This window comes from Pristiophorus japonicus, chromosome 7 (genome assembly GCF_044704955.1).
Source record: "Pristiophorus japonicus isolate sPriJap1 chromosome 7, sPriJap1.hap1, whole genome shotgun sequence".
NCBI classification, from domain to species: Eukaryota; Metazoa; Chordata; class Chondrichthyes; family Pristiophoridae; genus Pristiophorus; species Pristiophorus japonicus.
Genome location: NC_091983.1, coordinates 205,461,484 through 205,480,168, shown reverse-complemented (window position 1 = coordinate 205,480,168; position 18,685 = coordinate 205,461,484). Strand labels below are relative to the sequence as shown.

At 44.5% G+C, this 18,685-nt stretch overlaps 1 protein-coding gene across 1 annotated transcript in view; it reads right to left on the bottom strand.

The window, feature by feature from the left end:
• Positions 1-18,685, bottom strand: part of ppp1cb (protein phosphatase 1, catalytic subunit, beta isozyme) — a 112,726-nt gene that overhangs the window by 7,330 nt on the left and 86,711 nt on the right. Inside the window, exons 4-5 of the mRNA XM_070885734.1 lie at positions 12,458-12,562; positions 8,625-8,696 (exon numbers count right to left, since the gene is read on the bottom strand). Of these exons, the coding sequence (XP_070741835.1) occupies positions 8,625-8,696; positions 12,458-12,562 (177 nt within the window). The remainder of the gene's footprint in view (positions 1-8,624; positions 8,697-12,457; positions 12,563-18,685) is intronic.

Below are 18,685 nucleotides of genomic sequence, written 5' to 3'. Positions count from 1 at the left end.
GAAGCTTTTCTGACAACCTGCCTTCCCCTCATCATTTTGAAATAAATCTTCCTCCCTTCTTCACACACAACTTGTGTCACAATAAAACATTCCAAGGCACTTCACAGGCGTGTTTTAAGAGAAACCAAATAAATTTGACATCGAGCCACACGAAGAAATTATGGCAGAGGACCAAGTGCTTGGTCAAAGAGGTAGGTTTTAAGGAGCATCTTAAAGGAAGAAAGAGAGAGGTGGAGAGGTTAGGGAGGGAGTTCCAGATAGTTGAGCAGTTATAAACAAGTATGCTCAAGGGGGCAGAATTTGAGGAACACAGGCATCTCGGGAGGGGGGGGGGGGGTGGGGGGAAGGAGAGAGGGGTTGTGAGGCTGGAAGAGATTAGAGATAGGGAAGGGTGAGGCCATGGAGGGATTTGTAAACAAGGATGAGTATTTTAAAATCGAGGCATTGCTTAACCGGCAGCCAATGCAGGTCTGCGAGCACAGGGATGATGGATGAACGGGACTTGGTGCGAGTTAGGACACAGGCAGCCGAGTTTTTGGATGACCTCAAGTTTACGCAAGATAGAATGTGGGAGTGCGTTGGGAGTAGTCAAGTCTAGAGGTAACTGTAAAGTCCTTACTCTACAGTATGAAACCACACGTGGCACATTCTGGGGACTAGGTCACACTGTGACCGTAACTCTCTATTCACAGGACTCCGAATATGATGAGCCTGCGTGAGACCTCCCTTTTTATACCTGTGTGATCAGGTAAGGAGTGCCTCCCGCAAGTTCACCCCTTGTGGTCAAGGTGTGCATCTAGGTTAAGTGTATAGAGTAATACAGTGGTGTTACATTGTGGTTACATACATGACATCACCTCCCCCCACCAAAGTCTTATTGGGATCACAGGTTTAGTCTTTCAAGTGGTCTATGCTCCCTCATGGAGCGCCGCAGTTGGGGCTCTGGTTGTTGGACACTGTCGTGCGTGTCCGTCACCTGTGGTGATTCCGGCCTGTCCGGGCTGACCGCAGGGACTGTGCATTCTTCTGATTGCTCTTGTTGCTCGTTCACTGGCGGTGTTGTGAGCTCCATCTCATGGTCTTCTTCAGGTTCCTCTGTGTCGATGCTGAACCTTTTTTTTTTAAACTTGGTCCAGATGCTTACAGCATATCTGACCATTGTTGAGATTTACCACGATGACCCTGTTCCCCTCTGTCAATTACAGTGCCCTCAAGCCATTTGGGCCCCATGGCGTGATTGAGGACGAATACAAGATAATTTATTTCTATACATCTCCCCCTCGAATTACGGTCATGGTACTCGTTTTGTGACTTGCGCTTGCCCTCAACTATGTTGGTCAGGACTGGATGAATGAGGGACAACCAAGTTTTGAGTGTCCGTTTCATTAGTAGCTCTGTGGGCAGGACCCCCGTGAGCGAGCGCGATAGGCGGCATTGTAGGGAGGGTGCTTGAATCCTGAGCATACCTTGCTTAATGATTTGGACCGCACGTTCCGCCTGGCCATTGAAGGCTGGCTTGAACGGTGCAGTCCTGACGTGGTTGATGCCATTGCCTGACATAAATTCTCGGAATTCATAGCTTGTGAAACATGGGCCATTATCACTAACAAGGATGTCCGGCAAGCCATGGGTTGCAAAGATCGCACGTAGGCTTTCCACGGTGGTGGATGACGTGCATGAATTCAGAATAACGCACTGGATCCATTTCGAGTACGCATCTACCACAATAAGGAACATCTTTCCCATGAACAGACCCGTGTAGTCAACATGAATGCGTGACCATGGCCTGATGGGCCAGGGCCACGGGCTGAGTGGGGCCTCTACCCAGCTGGGCACACGTCGTGCACCTGCAAACAGTGTTCCAGGTCTGAATCAATTCCAGGCCACCAAACGTGTGACCAGGCAATGACCTTCATCAGCACGATACCTGGGTGCTCGCTGTGGAGTTCCCTGATGAATGCCTCCCTGCCCTTCTGGGGTATAACTACCTGGCTGCCCCATAGTAGGCAGTCGGCTTGGATGGAGAGCTCATCCATCTGTCTATGGAACGGTCTGACCTCCTCAGGGCATGCTCCGTGTGCGAGCGCCCAATTCCCAGTCAGGACACATTTCTTAATCAGGGATAGGAGGGGATCTCCGTTTGTCCAGATTTTGATCTGGCGGGCTGTGATGGGGGAGCCTGGGCTGTCAAAGGCATCGACAGCCATGGCCATCTCAGCGCTTTGCTCCGCTGCCCCCTCAGTGGTGGCCAGTGGAAGCCTGCTGAGCGCGTCAGCGCAATTTTCAGTGCCGGGCCGGTGCCGGATGGAGTAGTCGTAAGCAGCCAGCGTGATAGCTCATCGCTGTATGCGAGCTGATGCGTTGGCATTGATAGCCTTGCTGTCCGACAACAGGGATGTTAATGGCTAGTGGTCCGTCTCTAATTCAAACTTCCTGCCAAAGAGGTACTGATGCTTTTTTTTTTTACACCATAGACACATGCAAGCGCTTCCTTCGCGACCATCCCATATCCCCGTTCTGCTTGAGCGTGCGACCTGGAGGTATAAGCCACAGATTGTAGTTGACGCTCAGCATTGCCCTCCTGCAACACGCACCCAACCGCATAGGATGATGCATCACATGTCTGATCCAATTTTTTTTTTAAAAACAGGGGTCATACAGGGTCAACAACTTGTTTGAACAAAGTAGGTTTCGCACCCGATCAAAAGCCCGTTCCTGACAGTCCCCCCAAAACCAATCGCAATCCTTACACAGGAGCACGTGTAGCGGCTCCAACAACGTGCTCAAGTTCGGCAGAAAGTTCCCGAAATAGTTCAACAGTCTCCGGAATGAACGCAATGCAGGGCCTGGGTGCTCGTCGAATCGCCTCTGTTTTGGATTCGGTGGGCCGAATCCCATCTGCAGCAACCCTCCTGCCCCGAAACTCAACCTCAGGAGCTAAGAACACACATTTAGACTTCTTGAGTCGCAGGCCTACCCGATCCAGTCGGCATAGCACATCCTCTAGGTTGTGGAGGTGTTCCTCGGTGTCTCGACCTGTGATGAGGATGTCGTCCTGGAATACGATCGTTCCAGGAATGGATTTAAGCAGGCTTTCCATGTTTTGTTGAAAAATCACGGCCGCTGATCGAATGCCAAACGGGCACCTGTTATAAACGAACAGTCCCTTGTGCATGGTGATGGTGGTCAGTAGTTTAGATTCGTCGGCCAGTTCCTGGGTCATATAGGCTGAAGTGAGGTCCAACTTGGTGAACAGCTTGCCGCCTGCCAGCGTGGCGAAGAGGTCCTCCGCTCTCGGGAGCGGGTATTGATCTTGCAGAGACACCCGATTGATGGTGGCCTTGTAGTCGCCACAGATCCTGACAGAGCCATCCGCTTTTAGGACGGGAACAATGGGCTCGCTCAGTCGCTGAATTCAACAGGCGAGATGATGCCCTCTCTCAACAGCCGGTCCAATTTGCTCTCGATCTTTTCCCGCATCACATATGGCACCACTCTGGCTTTGTGGTACACTGGCTTGGCATCCAAGGTGATGTGTATCACTACTTTAGTGCCTTTGAAAGTCCCGACGCCAGGTTAGAATAGTGAATCGAATTGCTGTAGGAGTTGTGAGCACGAACTTTGCTCCACAGATGACATTGCGTGAACATCCCCCCATTTCCGGTTCATCTCGGCTAACCAGCTCCTCCCCAACAGTGCGGGGCCATTGCCCGGGACAATCCAGAGCGGCAGCCGATTCACTAACCCATTGTATGTGACAGCCAACATTGCACTGCTTAGCACCCGAATGATTTCTTTCGTGTAAGTCCGTAATTGTGTCTCAATACGTGCTAATTTGGGTCTACTGGCTTTAAGTGGCCATAGCTTCTCAAATTGCTCAACGCCCATGAGTGACTGGCTGGCCCCAGTGTCCAGCTCCATGCGTACTGGGATACAGTTTAATAAAACCCTCATCATTGGTGGCGTTTTGGTATATGAACTGTGAATATTCGCCACATGGACCCGCTGAACCTCAGCGTCCATTGATTTGCCCCAAAAGTTATCCTGCCTCAAAGAACCCTCTTCTGTCCATCCGCCTCATATTAGTCTGGTTGCAGACTTCCTGCACATTCGAGCTAAGTGGCCACTGAGATTGCAGTTCTTGCAGACAAACTGTTGCAATCTGCAAGATCTAGCTGAGTGTTTTCCCCCACACCCCCAGCATGCGTTAGTTTCCATTGTTGGGAACAAAGGGACTATGGCCAGGCATTCCACGCTGACTGTCCCTTTGACTGCTCTTCAGTACCCTATTAGAGGGTGTCAATGGCCCCATCCCGGGCCGCATTGTCCACTGTGATGGCGTGAATGTCCGTTCAGCCTGCCATTGTCTCTGTTGAAGTCCTATGCTGGGGTCTATTGCTGCCTGGGGAGTGTCGGACTGCCCCTGCCTGTCTGGGGGCTCTGAGTCGCATTGATGATGTTGACTCTCTGATCCATCACCGCGTTAGAGGCAGAATTGCGCGCGTATATTATTTTCGTCTCTTCCTCCCCCGCCATGAAAGTTTGAGCCATCAACGCTGCCGCTTCCAAGGTCAATCCTTGGTCTCAATTAATCTGCGGAAAATTCCCGCATGACCGATGCCCTCAATAAAGAAGTCCCTTAGCATCTCCCCCCTGCAGGCGTCTGTGAACTTAGAGGCTGGCCAAACGCCGGAGGTCTGCTACGAAGTCCGGTATGCTCTGTCCTTCACGACGTCGGTGGGTGTAGAATCTGTGTCGGGCCATATGTATGCTACTCACTGGTGTGAGGTGCTCCCCGGTCAATTTGCTAAGTTCTTCAAAGGTTTTGTCCGCCGGCTTTTCGGGTGCTAGTAAGTCCTTCATGAGCGCGTAAGTCTTTGGTCCGCAGCTGGTCAAAAGATGAGCCCTTCGCTTGTCGGCCGCTGCATCTCCCAGCCATTCTTTCGTAACGAAGCTTTGCTGAAGCCTCTCGACAAAATCGTCCCAGTCTTCCCCAACACAGTACCGTTCCTCTGTGCTACCGGTGGCCATTCTCGTGGGTCGTGAATTCCCGTTTCTCGTCGCCAATGTAAAGTCCTTACTCTACAGTATGAAACTACACGAGGCACATTCTGGGGACAAGGTCACACTGTGACCTTAGCTCTTTATTCACAGGACTCCAAAGACGATGACCCCTGTGTGGGACCTCCCTTTTTATACCTGTGTAATCAGGTAAGGAGTGTCTCTTACAAGTTCACCCCTTGTGGTCAAGGTGTGCATCTAGGTTGAGTGTATACAGTAATACAGTGGTATTACATTGTGGTTACATACATGACAGTAACAAAAGCATGGATGAGGGACACACACACACACACACACACACACACACACACACACACACACACAGAGCACCCCACTCAGAAGGGAAAGTAGGCGATTTACTCCCAGGCTCCTGCGAATAGCACACAACATCTCATGATTGGATAGGAACCTTGAATGAGCTCCCCAATCTCGAAAGGGAATTCTGGTCAATGCTTCTTCATTCAAAATGAAAAAAAGAAATGCATTTATATAGCGTCTTTCACAACCTCAGGACATCCCAAAGCGCTTTACAACCAATGAAGTGTAGCCACTGTTGTAAGGAATGCGGTAGCCAATTTGCACATAGCAATTTCTCACAAATAGCAATGTGATAATGACCAGATAATCGGTTTTAGTAATTTTGACTGAGGGATAAATATTGGCGAGCTCACCGGGGATTACTCCCCTTCCCTTCGAAATAGTCCCATGGGATCTTTTACGCCCATCTGAAGGAGCAGACTGCGCCTTGGTTTAACGTCTCATCTGAAAGGCACCAACAATGCAGCACTCCCTCAGTACTGCACTAGACTGTCAACCTAGATTTTTGTGCTCAAGTCTCCAGAGTGGGACTCGAACCCACAATCTTCTGACTCAGAGGCGAGAGTGCTACCAACTGAGCCACAGCTGACATATTTGGGAATTTCTTGAGAAATCATGGTAGGTGGGTGACGGGTGAGGGAAGAGTGACCTCCATATCCTACCGTAGCAGCTCACTGTTATGGTAGGATATGGAGGTCACTCTTCACCCTTTCCTGCCCCAAATACAAGAAAAATTATCTTGTCGCAACATTTAAAAATAAAAGAACTGCAGAGTTTAGCCCTCTTGGGGTGAGGAGGGAGGCGAGGACAAACTGCCAAGTTCTCTTGCAGATTTATTTAAAAAATAATCTGACTCATTTGCCTCTCAAACCCCCTCAATGTCACAAAAGACTTCTTTTTAAATAAAGCGTACATGGCTCGGGAAGATCAAATGTTACATTAATGTGTTACCATTTGGTAACTTGAAGGTTAAAAAATGTCAGACAGTCTTGGATCCTTTTGGTACATTCTTACAATCAATAATCTTGTGAAATTCGGTCAGCTGCAGGACAGGAAAATAGTCTCTAATGTGTTTATTGTTCCCCTGTCATTGTACAATGTTCTATTAAAAATGATTAGTGTTTTGAAAGCACAGTGATGCAGGTTTCCATGGTGCGAATGAGATTGTTTGGGGAGGCCTGTGCTTCTCAATGACCTCATTCTTTGGATGTATTCCTACAGAGTAATCTAACCTTTGCATCACCCTAAATGGGAAAATACACGTGTTTTGCATGAAGCAGACAGATTCACTGGCATGTCATCCATAAAGGATATTGCTTCAAGCTGTTTCACACAATTTTCAAAAAAGTCTGCTCCAGGTATGTGACTTGGGGTGAAAACTGAAAGACATGTACGGTTTAATGGGCATTGCTGACTAGACAGCAGGTAATGCAAACAATGGGAGGCTGCTTTTATTTTGTTGATCCCTTTGGAGATTGCAAGACTTTTTTTTGCCACGTTGGATACAGCCTACTGAGGAGCAAAAATAAATATTTTTGGGGGGGTTTAAGAAAGGTGAGCACAACCTGAATAGATACCTTTACTCCATTATCTTTTTAGTTGTTGTAGTAGGAGCAATCTCCATGTGCCACTTCCCCCCTTTACATTTTTCAGTGGATGTCTGCCTCTGTAGGCCCACTGGACTCGGATGCTGATGTAAAATACAGAGTCCTGATAGTTGGACCACAGTTTGTTTCAATACTAGTCAAATCTACCCAAGATATATTTTAAAAAGGCAGCACATGCCTCACATAAATTGGGAAAAAAAAACATATTAAACACTATACAATTTAATTTGAATCCACTCACGCAACAACAGTGCATCGGATTTAATATGGGACAAGTGCAAAGGTGAGAGATCGGCTGCCTGCAGATACTTTGCTACAATTGGAGGTCTTAATTTGCTGGCCGATTCGCAGTCACGTGTATTTATTGTTTCCCTGCCGATCGAGTAGCTTATACTCAGATGGGCAGCTAATAGTGGGAGAACCATGTACCCGATGTTGGCTGCACTCCTCTAATATAAAGCCTCGTAAAAAAGCAACCAAATGTGCATCATAATTATTCAGTGAAACCTGGTCCTATGGACACTCGCAAATGATAAGACAACCGTAAAATACAGAAACTACAGGATAGTCCCAAATATTTTAAATTATAAAGATACGGGGCACTCAAATGGTGGACACTCACAAAATACGGACAATGGAAAGCCTTCAATGTAACAAGCCCAATTTACTTATTGTATTTTACACTTTAAAACGTGGGAAATGGGCCTCTAATGTTTTACAAGAGCGATGTTACCGGTTCCCAATCAGAAGGGGCGGATTGCAATTACATTTCTCCATGTCTAATGACCATGAAATGCAAGTGTATGTTTTAAGTCAATTTTAGGAAAGATTTGAAAAAATGGCTGCTAAGCCCAAGCATACTGAATCAAAAAAAAAATCAAACTCATTAAATCAGCATTATTTGCTGTAATACCAGCTTTAAAAGATAGGACTGCTGGTATAACACGATGGAGCATAGTCAGACGAATTGGTTTGACTGCCCTCCCACTTTGTGTTGGAATGTAGTACACGATGAAGGGGGAAAACTTATTTTAAAAAATTATAAATAATAAAGTATAGGAGGCCTGTACATTTGTAGAAACTGCAAAAATACCATGAAAGCCTACAAAATTAATTATTTTTACAGGCACAATTTACTGAAAAACTTTATTCAGAAAAAAGGTGAAGTTATGTAGTTTTTTTTTACAAAGCAGCATTAAATTATAAATGCTAGTCAGAAGTTTTATTAAATTACGTGCCTTTGAATCATTTGTATAGTGTCCCGATATTAGCCATCGTTTAGTCTTCACCTTAAAGTTAGTCAAATGGCTTGCGAATAGTGGACTAATGGTTATATTTTTAAATAAATAATGTAATTTTGAAGGCACCAATTTTGTCACATAAATTAGGATATTGGCTTCTGCAACATGCAACTTGTGCACCAATCTGTTTTCTCTGGTGCTGTATGAAGGCAAACTACCCCAAGGCATCTCAAGTGCCAAGCGCTCATTTAAACATTAATAATGATGACTGGAGTCTGTCTACCACATTCATACTTGTGCTCAATCCTTGGCCTTTGAAAAAAATGACTCACAAAACACAAATATTCAAAACAAAATATTAATGGCTACAATGTGGGACTTTTGAGACAAGCCTTACCCGTGTCAGGAACATCAGTTGGTCTCATTATTCTGCGAATCTGCTCCATTGATTGCAAATCTGGTGACAGACCTACAGAAAGAAAAACAGTAGATTGACTAGATTAAATCAGGTTCCGTGTGCAAGTAAAGAATGTGCGTCAGACACTTCACTGTATTGAATCCGCGATTCAGCAATGTCTCCTAATCAAACCGATTCTTTCCCAGTACCTCAAAACTGTGGAACTCTCCCTCACTCTCTTCCTCCTACAACATATAGGTTTTTAAAACAGAGTTTTGTGTCACCTAATAAGTACCTTTTGATTTTCCTACTCTGTTCAATGTTAGTCTTCCACTAGTTTTCCACTTAAAGTAGAGTGCTTGTTTCGGGAGTCTTGCATCGGGCATCAGAGCTGATGGAGCGTGGTTAATGCTTCGATGCTGGGGATGTTGGCCTGAGCGAGAACACCGACGTTAGTGCGCCTATCCTGCCAGGATTTGCAGGATTTTGCGGAGGCAGCGTTGGTGGTACTTCTCCAGTGCTTTGAGTGCTGTACATAGTCCATGTCTCTGAAGCATATAGGAGGGCGGTTATCACTACTGCTCTGTAGACTATGAGCTTGATGCCGGGTTTCAGAACCTGGTCTTCAAACACTCTTTTCCTCAGGCGACCGAAGGCTGCACTGGCACACTGAAGGCGGTGTCGGACTTCTTCGTCGATGTCTGTCCTTGCTGATAGTAGGCTCCCGAGGTATGGAAAGTGGTCCACATTGTTCAAAGTCTTGTCATGGATCTTGATAATTGAGGCAGTGCTCTGTGGCAGGGGGTAGGTTGGTAACCTTTGTCTTACTGATAGTTAACGTAAAGCCCAGACTCTCGTACGCTGCGGTGAAGGTAACAATGGTTTGGAGTTCGGACTCCAAGTGTGCACAAATGCAAGTGTCGTCAGCACACTAATTCAATGACAGAGGTTGGGACAACCTTGGATCTGGACTGGAGGTGTTAAGCGAGTCCCAGGAAGGCAGAGAAAACACTTGAAGGACACCCTCAAAGCCTGCTTGAAAAAAATGTAACATCCCCACCGACTCTTGGGAATCCCTGGTGCAAGACCGCTCAAAGTGGAGGAGAATCATCCGAGTAGTGCCGGACACTTCGAGTCTCTTCGGCGGGAGCACACGGAAGCCAAGCAAAAACAGCGGAAGGAGCGTACGACAAACCAAGCACCCCACCCATCCGTCCCTTCAACTACCACCTGCCCCACCTGTGACAGAGACTGTAGATTCCGCATTGGACTCAGTCACCTTAGAACTCATTTTAGTGTGGAAGCAAGTCACCCTAGACTCCGGGGGACTGCCAAAGAAGGGAAGATTTAAAAGTCTGTCATGTTAACAGAAATGAGAAGATTGCAATAAAAGTTTCAATAACGCGTCACTTTTACCAACAACGAACATTGGTTATCTCCAAGTTAACTTTCATAAAAAGTTGCTCATCACTAGCCAATTCAATAAAAGGCAACCAAATTTCAATTATTTTGTCAACTTAATGAATCAACTACACTCATGCACTTCTGCAATAATGTGGATGGGAGCAAAGTTTCCAGTTGGCAGGCACTTTTGTTCTAAGAAGCTGTAAAGAAAACATTTAATTTATTTAGCACCTATTTTACTTTGAACCTCATTTAATAGGGTAGATAATGGCAAGTAATTTGTGAAATACAACATATTTATTACGTTAAAAATATATTTGCACCATTCATATTCTACACAAGTGCGCAGGACACGAGCAGAAATTCTAGTCATTCCTGTGCAATCTAAAAAGTGTCACTGCACAATGGTGCAAGACATTAGCTAATGCAATATGTAATGAAGATAGTATATCATATCAAAAGGTTTCATTATCCCCAATATTTGCTAGAAATTAATGTCCATATGCTGGACACACCCAAACTGGCTCAAAAGCAACTCAGAAGTGAACAAACGTTTAATTCACCAGCACTTCAACACCTTTTGTTAATAGCCATCTGGTAACTTGCTCAAAAACAAAATTCCAATTGTCCCACACAGAGCTGCCAGCATGATCACCAATAAACTTTTGATCTACCTTTGCCTACCACAGGGATTCACCATCAATCTTTGGGTGTAGGGAAAACAGAATAGATAGGTGCTGTTTTGTGACTATCACTATCTAGTTACCACTGTTACACAGATTATCTGCCGAGTTTGGCTGTTTGCATATGCAGCACTTAAAATTATCTAACTATTTGCTGAGCAAAACATGCTCAATAACCAGAATCAGTGCAAATTTTAGCAACCTCTGCATTCCACTTTGTTGACCATTTTATTCCTGTATACATTAACCTAGTTCTATAACTCCATCTGGACAAAACAAACTGTAGTTAAGTAAATGGAATCTTCCAGCAACAGGTTAAAAAAGGATGCAATTATGTACATATATAATTTTAAATATTGCGAGATTCGGGACAAAATCAGTTAGCGTGAATGTGGAGGAGTTGTGTTTTGTATGTGTTTCCGTGTGTGTGTCTCTGCATAGACACATGTTCAGCACCAGCAAACTGCGGGCAACTGTATTGACCTCGGGAAGATGAAGTGAACGATTTTCAGGAGGAATGAATTCCAACTGATCACTTGGTTAAGGGGCCACACAGAGAATTCTGCTGAAGAGGGGCTGGGTGAAGTTGACTGATCTTTGTGGACAGCATCAGTTTGGATCCGTGAGTGAGGAGCTTAAGGTTCTTTGTCATGTTCCGTTAGTGTGACAAGTGGCGTGCTGTGAACACAGGGCAGGAGTGTGTTGATGGGTGAGATATGAGTGGGATAGTTGTGTTGGGACGTACAATAATCACTGGTGAATGAAGAAAGTCCAATAAAACTCTCAAAATGGATGACGGAGCCCAGTCAGACAGTTCGGGATTGGCCATCTGGACCCAGAAACTGAAGGGGTGGAACGGATACCCAATGGATGGAGGAAGAGCTACAGGCAAATAATAACTGAACACACAGCCCAAACAGTTCAATTAAACTTTCTGTTCCATTGTTGCAGTTAGTAAATTCGCCCTAGCGGAAAATTTGTTTACCCGGAGTTGCCGAATCCCCAAACAATCCGGGTAAACGAGAGTTTACTGTATATATATATATATATATAAATTGTAACTAGAAATGATATTATAAATATATATAATTCCTAGTTACAATTTATGCTGTTGCAATTTATTCAGTAATATCAAGGTCTTCAAACTCCCTCTCAGGGTTTGGAAATAATTCATTTTTAAAATACTAATGGAGCCTTCAGTTCAGTTCTTCAAACATTTGGGACATGCTAATGTTGAACAAATTTTCAAACGCTACAATCTAATTGAAAATAAATTGGAGAAAGTTTAATTGCATTTTATTTTTTACAGCTCCCAGGGCTTTGTTATTTAAAAGAAACAAACATAATCCATATCACATATTTACCATCCACATTTGTTAATTTAAGTGATATTTGGAATAATCTGCCAGGTAAGGTAGTAGAAACAAAAAAATTAGGTATGTTCAAAATATAATGGAATGCTGTGATGGAAGTCAGGATCCTAGAAGCTATGGGCTGAATGGCCTTTCCTTGTCCACAAAGCTGGTTATGTTCCTAAAGGATTAGCTCCCAATCCTAGCAATGCAGTTACACAATCGGAAACATCAAAGCTTTCATCAACCCATTAATTTGTAATTTCATTAGTGCAAATGAATTTCCAACATAGCAGACTGAAATGGTTTGAAATGATCATAGCTCAACCCGAGGCAAAGCTGAAATTTGAACAAATTAAAAAGCTGTGGCAAAGCACCAATGACGGAAACTCACCTCCATGACAACAGAAAATTTTCTCATCCACAATGGCTGCAATTGGCAGACAGTTGAAGCAGTCTGTGAACGTCTTCCAGAGTTTGATATTAAAACGCCTCTTGCCTATGCAAATAATAAAACATTATGGGGCATTAAGTCTTTAATAATTGCACCACAATTAGTTTAGCCCCCTCCAGTCAGTTGACAGCTTGGCTGAGATTAGGAATTCATCGCAACAAACTCGCACCCTATTTTATGGTGCAGAATATTAGTAGATTGTGTTACATAGCCAGGCCACCTCAGATTGGAGGCATTGCAATATTGTCAATTCCATATGGGGATATACATAATCCAAGCCCAGAAAATTGGGCAGTATATTTGATTACTCAAATACTCAGCAACACCAATTATGACCCCCTCCTCCATACCCCAAAGTCCCTAAAGCTAATAACTTGATATGTCTTTTTAAAATATTGATCTCTTCAATAACTGGACATAGAATGAACACAGAAAAATTCAAATATGCTGCAACTGTATATAATAAATGCATTTGGTTCACAGGCTGAAACATAATGTGAACTTATCTGAGCCCCAAAATTCCTGCAACACTTTCAAAATATTCTGTACATAAATCTGTAGCCACTGACATGGAAACCTCAATGGATTGAAAGACCCTATTGTTATTTCATACGGACATGTATTGCTCATATAATGACTTTTATATATTCCGTCAGTGGGAAACAATTTGAGCTCATATCTTAATTAGAATATGCAAATACTGAAGTAAAAGTATGAAATCAGTTTGTGTGTTTGTATTATGGGTTTTAGCATCAGTGCACTGTTAAGAGGTGGAAAGAAGGGCTCAGCATATTTCAATTGTAGTTAGACTTGGAAGTATTGTAACCCTCAGATTGGCAGAAACTTGAGGAATTCTGTTCTTACTGTCTGTTATTTTAAATAGGGCGTTTCTGCTCATGCAGATACCAAAAAACATCCTATTACAATAACAAAGCTACTCAAGATCATTGCCAGGGTCAAAATTAATTCCCACTTGGAGAAGCATGTGCTTGGTAAGGTAAATAAGGAAGTCACATATTACTTGGAAAAGGATCTAAATGGGATAGAGGAACAAAGGGATCGGAGAGTCAAATCATAAAGTAGCGACGCAGGTTAATAAGACCATAAAAAAAGAAAACCAAGCACTAGGGTTTATTTCAAGGAATAGAACTGAAAAATAGAGAAGTATGCTAAACTTTTATCGAACCTTGGTCAGATCACACTTGGGAGTACTGTGCAGCAGTTCTGGTCACCACATTATAAAATAGATAGAAAGGCAATGGAGATGTTGCAAATAATATTTACAAGGATACCACCAGAAATGGGAGGTTATACATATCAGGAAAGGATGAACAGGCTGTGTCTTTTCTCTTGAAAAGAGAAGGCTGAGGGGTAACCCAATAGAGGTCCTTAAAATTCTGAAAGGTTTTGATGGAGTAGACACGGAGTGTTTCCACTTCTGGGGAAGAGCAAAACTAGGGACCATCAATATCATAGTCACCAAGAAATCAAATAGGGAATTCCAAAGAAACTTCTTTGCCCAGAGCACCCAGAATGGAGAGAATGTGGAACTCGCTACCACAGCGAGTGGTTGAGGCAAATAGGGGAGGGCTAGATAAGTTTGAAGGAGGAGAAGGCAAGGAGGGTTTTGCTGATAGAGAAAGGATGGGAGAAGGCTCGAGTGGAGCATAAATGCCAGAATGGACAGTTTGGGCTGAATGGCCTGGTTCTATGCTGTATATTCTATGCAATATAAATGAATAGCCAGCATGAATTTGTTAAAGGCAAATCGTATCTGACTAACCTGATTCTGTTCATCAAAGAACTCAAAGGTTTGATGTTGTGTATATGGACTTTCAAAAGGCATTTGATCAAGTACCGCATAACAGACTTATTCAGAAAATTGAAGCACATGGCATTAAAGGGACGGCGGTAACTTGGGTACGAAATTGGCTAACGGTTAGGAGACAGAGAGTAGTGGTGAACGGATATTTTTCCGACTGGAGGGAAGTTTGTAGTGGAGCCCCCCAGGGGTTGGTATTAGGACCATTACTTTTCCTGTTATAGATATAAGTCGTAGACTTGGGTGTAGGGAGCACAATTTAAGTTTGCAGATGATACTAAACTTGGCAATGTAGTAAATACTGAACAGAATAGAAGCATACTTCAGGAGGATGTAGACAGACTGGTGAAATGGGCAGACACATCGCAGATGCAATTTAATGCAGATAAGTGTGAAGTGAATACTTTGGGAGAAACAACATGGAGAGGCAGTATAATCTAAATGGCAGTATTTTGAGGAGTGGGGTTGGGTTGCAAGAGGGACCTGGGGTGCATATTCATAAAATCCTTGAAGGTGACAGGACATGTTGATAGGGCAGTTAAGAAAGCATATGGGATACTTCACTTTGTAAATAGGAAGGACTGAATGCAAAAAAACAAGGAAGTCATGCTAAACCTTTATAAACCCCTGGGTTAGGCCTCAGCTGGAGTATTGTGTTTAATCCTGAGCACCACACTTTAGGAAGGATGTCAAGGCCCTAGATAGGGTACAGAGGAGATTTACCAAGGTAATACCAGGGATGAGGAGAGACTGGAGAAGCTGGGATTGTTCTTGTTAAAGCAAAGGTTAGGACGAGACCTTATAGAGGCATTCAAAATTATGAGTGGTTTTGATAAGTACATGTAGGGAGAAACTATTTCCTCTGCCAAGCAGATCGGTCAGAGGTCATAAATTAAAAAATAATTGGTAAAAGAACTAGAGGGGAAACAAGATGAAATGTCTTTACACAGAGGGTTATTAAGATCTGGAACACACTCAAAGTGTGGTGGAATCATATTCCACAGGAAATTTCAAGAGGCAACTGGATAGAAACATAGAAAATAGGTGCCGGATTAGGCCATTCGGCCTGCACCACCATTCAATAAGATCATGGCTGATTATTCCCTCAGTACCCCTTTCCTGCTTTCTCTCCATGCCCCTTGATCCCTTTAGCAATAAGTGCCATAGCTAACTCCCTCCTGAATATGTCCAATGAACTGGCATCAACAACTCTGCAGTAGAGAATTCCACAGGTTAACAACTCTGAGTGAAGAAGTTTCTCCTCATCTCAGTCTTAAATGGCTTACTCCTTATCCTTAGACTGTGTCCCCTGGTTCAGGACTTCCCCAACATTGGAAACATTCTTCCTGCATCTAACCTGTCCAGTCCCGTCAGAATTTTATATGTTTCTATGAGATCCCCCCTCATCCTTCTAAACTCCAGTGAATACAGGCCCAGTCGATCCAGTCTCTCCTCATATGTCAGTTCTGCCAACCCAGGAATCAGTCTGGTGAACCTTCGCTGCACTCCCTCAATAGCAAGAACGTCCTTTCTCAGATTAGGAGACCAAAACTGAACACAATATTCCAGGTGAGGCCTCACCAAGGCTCTGTACAACTGCAGTAAGACCTCCCTGCTCCTATACTCAAATTCCCTAGCTATGAAGGCCAACATGCCATTTGCCTTCTTCACTGCCTGCTGTACCTGCATGCCAACTTTCAAGAACTAATTTGCAGGGTTGTGGGAAAAAGTTGGGGTGTGGGACTAAATTGGACAGCTCTTTCAAAGAGCACAGTAGGCCAAATGACCTCCTTCTGCACTGCAAGATTCTATACTCCTTATATTTGAATAGCCCGGAGTCCTCGATTTCTCCGTCATAACAATTACGCTGTTCTGCTGGATTATATTGCAAGACTCGGACGCCATATCTGCTCCTCAGTCGCATCAAGTTTTGAGGTAACCTCTTGTAACCTACAATCCATGCCCCATCTGTATTAACAGAACTTAAAACGTTTTTTTTGAGTCCGAGTCCCACAATATTGAAGTGACTGGGTGAAACCATGAATTTTTTTTGTCTGCCAACATTGGTAACTAAGTGGCAGCACAATCACAAAACAAATCCAATATAATCCAAGAGTTTTTACTTTCAAAACTAAAAAGGCTAACATTAGTACCAGCTGCCATGTTTATACTGTGTTTCAGAGGTTGAATTGGATCTACAATCAGTGAAAGAACATGTATTTATATAATGCCTTTAACGTAGTGAAACATCCCAAGGCGCTTCACAGGAGTATTATGCGATATAAATTTGACACCGAGCCGCTCAAGTAGAAATTAGCACAGGAGAGGTATACTTAAAGGAGTGTCTTGAAGGAAGAAAGAGAGGTAGAGAGGTTTAGGCAGGGAGTTCCAGAGCTTGGCCATAGACAACAGAAGGCACGGCCACCAATGGTTGGCGATTATAATTAGGAATGCTCAGGAGTTCAGAATCAGAGAAGTGCAGACATCGCCGGGGGTGGGGGGGGGGGGGGGCGAGCGTTGTAGGGCTGGAGGAGATTACAGAGATCGGAGGGGCGAGGCAATGGAGGGATTTGAAAATAAGGATGAGAATTTTGAAATCGAGTCGTTGCTTAACTGGAAGCCAATATAGGTCAGCGAGCACTGGGGTGATGGGTGACCGGGACTTGGTGCGAGTTAGGACACAGACAGCCGAGATTTGGATCACCTCTAATTTATGTAGGGTAGAATGTGGGAGGCCAGCCAGAAGTGCATTGGAATAGTCAAGTCTAGAGATAACAAAGGCATCGATGAGGGCTTCAGCAGAGAATGAGCTGAAGCAAGGGCAGAGATGAGCAATGTTAGAGGTGGAAATAGTTATGCTGCAGATATATAGTTGAATGCTTATTTCAGGGTCAAATAGGACACCAAGGTTGCATACAGTCTGGTTCAGCCTCAGACAGAAGTTGGGGAGAGGGATGGAGTCAATGGCTACGGAACGGAGTTTGCAGTGGGGACCGAAAACAATGGCTTTGGTCTTCCCAATATTCAACCGGAGAAAATTTCTGCTCATCCAGAACTGGATGTCGGACAAGCAGTCTGACCATTAAAGGCCGTGGAGGGGTTGAGAGAAGTGGTAGAGCGGAGTGTCATCAGCGTACATGTGGAAACTGACACTGTTTCTGGATGATGTCACCAAGGGGCAACGTAGATGAGAAATAGGAGGGGGCCAAGGATAGATCCTTGGGGGACATCAGAGGTAACGATGCAGGGGCAGGAAGAGAGGCCGTTGCAGGTGATTCTCAGGCTACGATTAGGTAGATAAGAATGGAACCAGGCACGTGCAGCCCCACCCAGCTGGAGGATGGTGGAGAGATGTTAGAGATAGAGTGGTCAACCATGTCAAAGGTTGCTGACAGGTCAAGAAGGATGAGTAGAGATAGTTTGCCTTTGTCACAGTCACAAAGGATGTTATTTGTGACTTTGAGGAGAGCCGTTTCGGTACTGTGGCAGGCGCGGAAACCAGATTGGAGGGATTCAAACATGGAATTGCGGGAAAGATGGGCACGGATTTGGGAGTCGACAACACATTCAAGGACTTGAAAGGAAAGGGAGGTTGGAGATGGGGTGGTAGTTTGTAAGGACGGGAGGGGGGGGGGGGGCGGAAGGATCAAGGGTTGTTTTTTTTTTGAGAGGGGTGATGACTAGATTTGAGAGAGAGGGGGACAGTACCTGAGGAAAGAGAACCATTAACAACGTCAGCCAACATGGGAGCCAGAAAAGGAAGTTGGGTGGTCAGCGGTTTGGTGGGAATAGGGTCAAGGGAGCAGGAAAGGAAAAGACACTGGCGGCCGAACTGATGGTGTCAATCTTGGAGACAAAGTCTATGAGCTCCGCACACTTATTGTCGGAGGTGAGGGTGGAGACTGGGGAGAGGGGTTTATAAAGACGGTTAGCAGTGGAGACTGGAAGCTGGGGTTTATCTTTGCATTCCAGAATGATTCTGGAATCTGTGGTCCAGCCAGATCTGGCGGTGAATGGCTAAACCGGTTGTCCAAAATATCCGTTCAAGTCTACGCCCCTTAGAATTATGGGAGCAAAGATCAGAGCTGTACTGGGGGAACGGCCAAGGTGAGAGAATAACTGTTTTAACAGGAACTAGGGCAATCAAAAGGTGGTGGTGACGGTGTGATTGAGCAGATCGGTAGCTGTAGAAATGTCATGGTAAATGGAGGGCCAAAGGCTGGACAATTGGGAGTTCATAAGTGCAGTTGAGAGAGAGTCCGGAGTTTATTTAAAAACAGGGTCGGACACTGAAGGAGGTAGGGTTGGTGGGGTGGATGTGGGTGGCGAGCGATATGAGGATATGG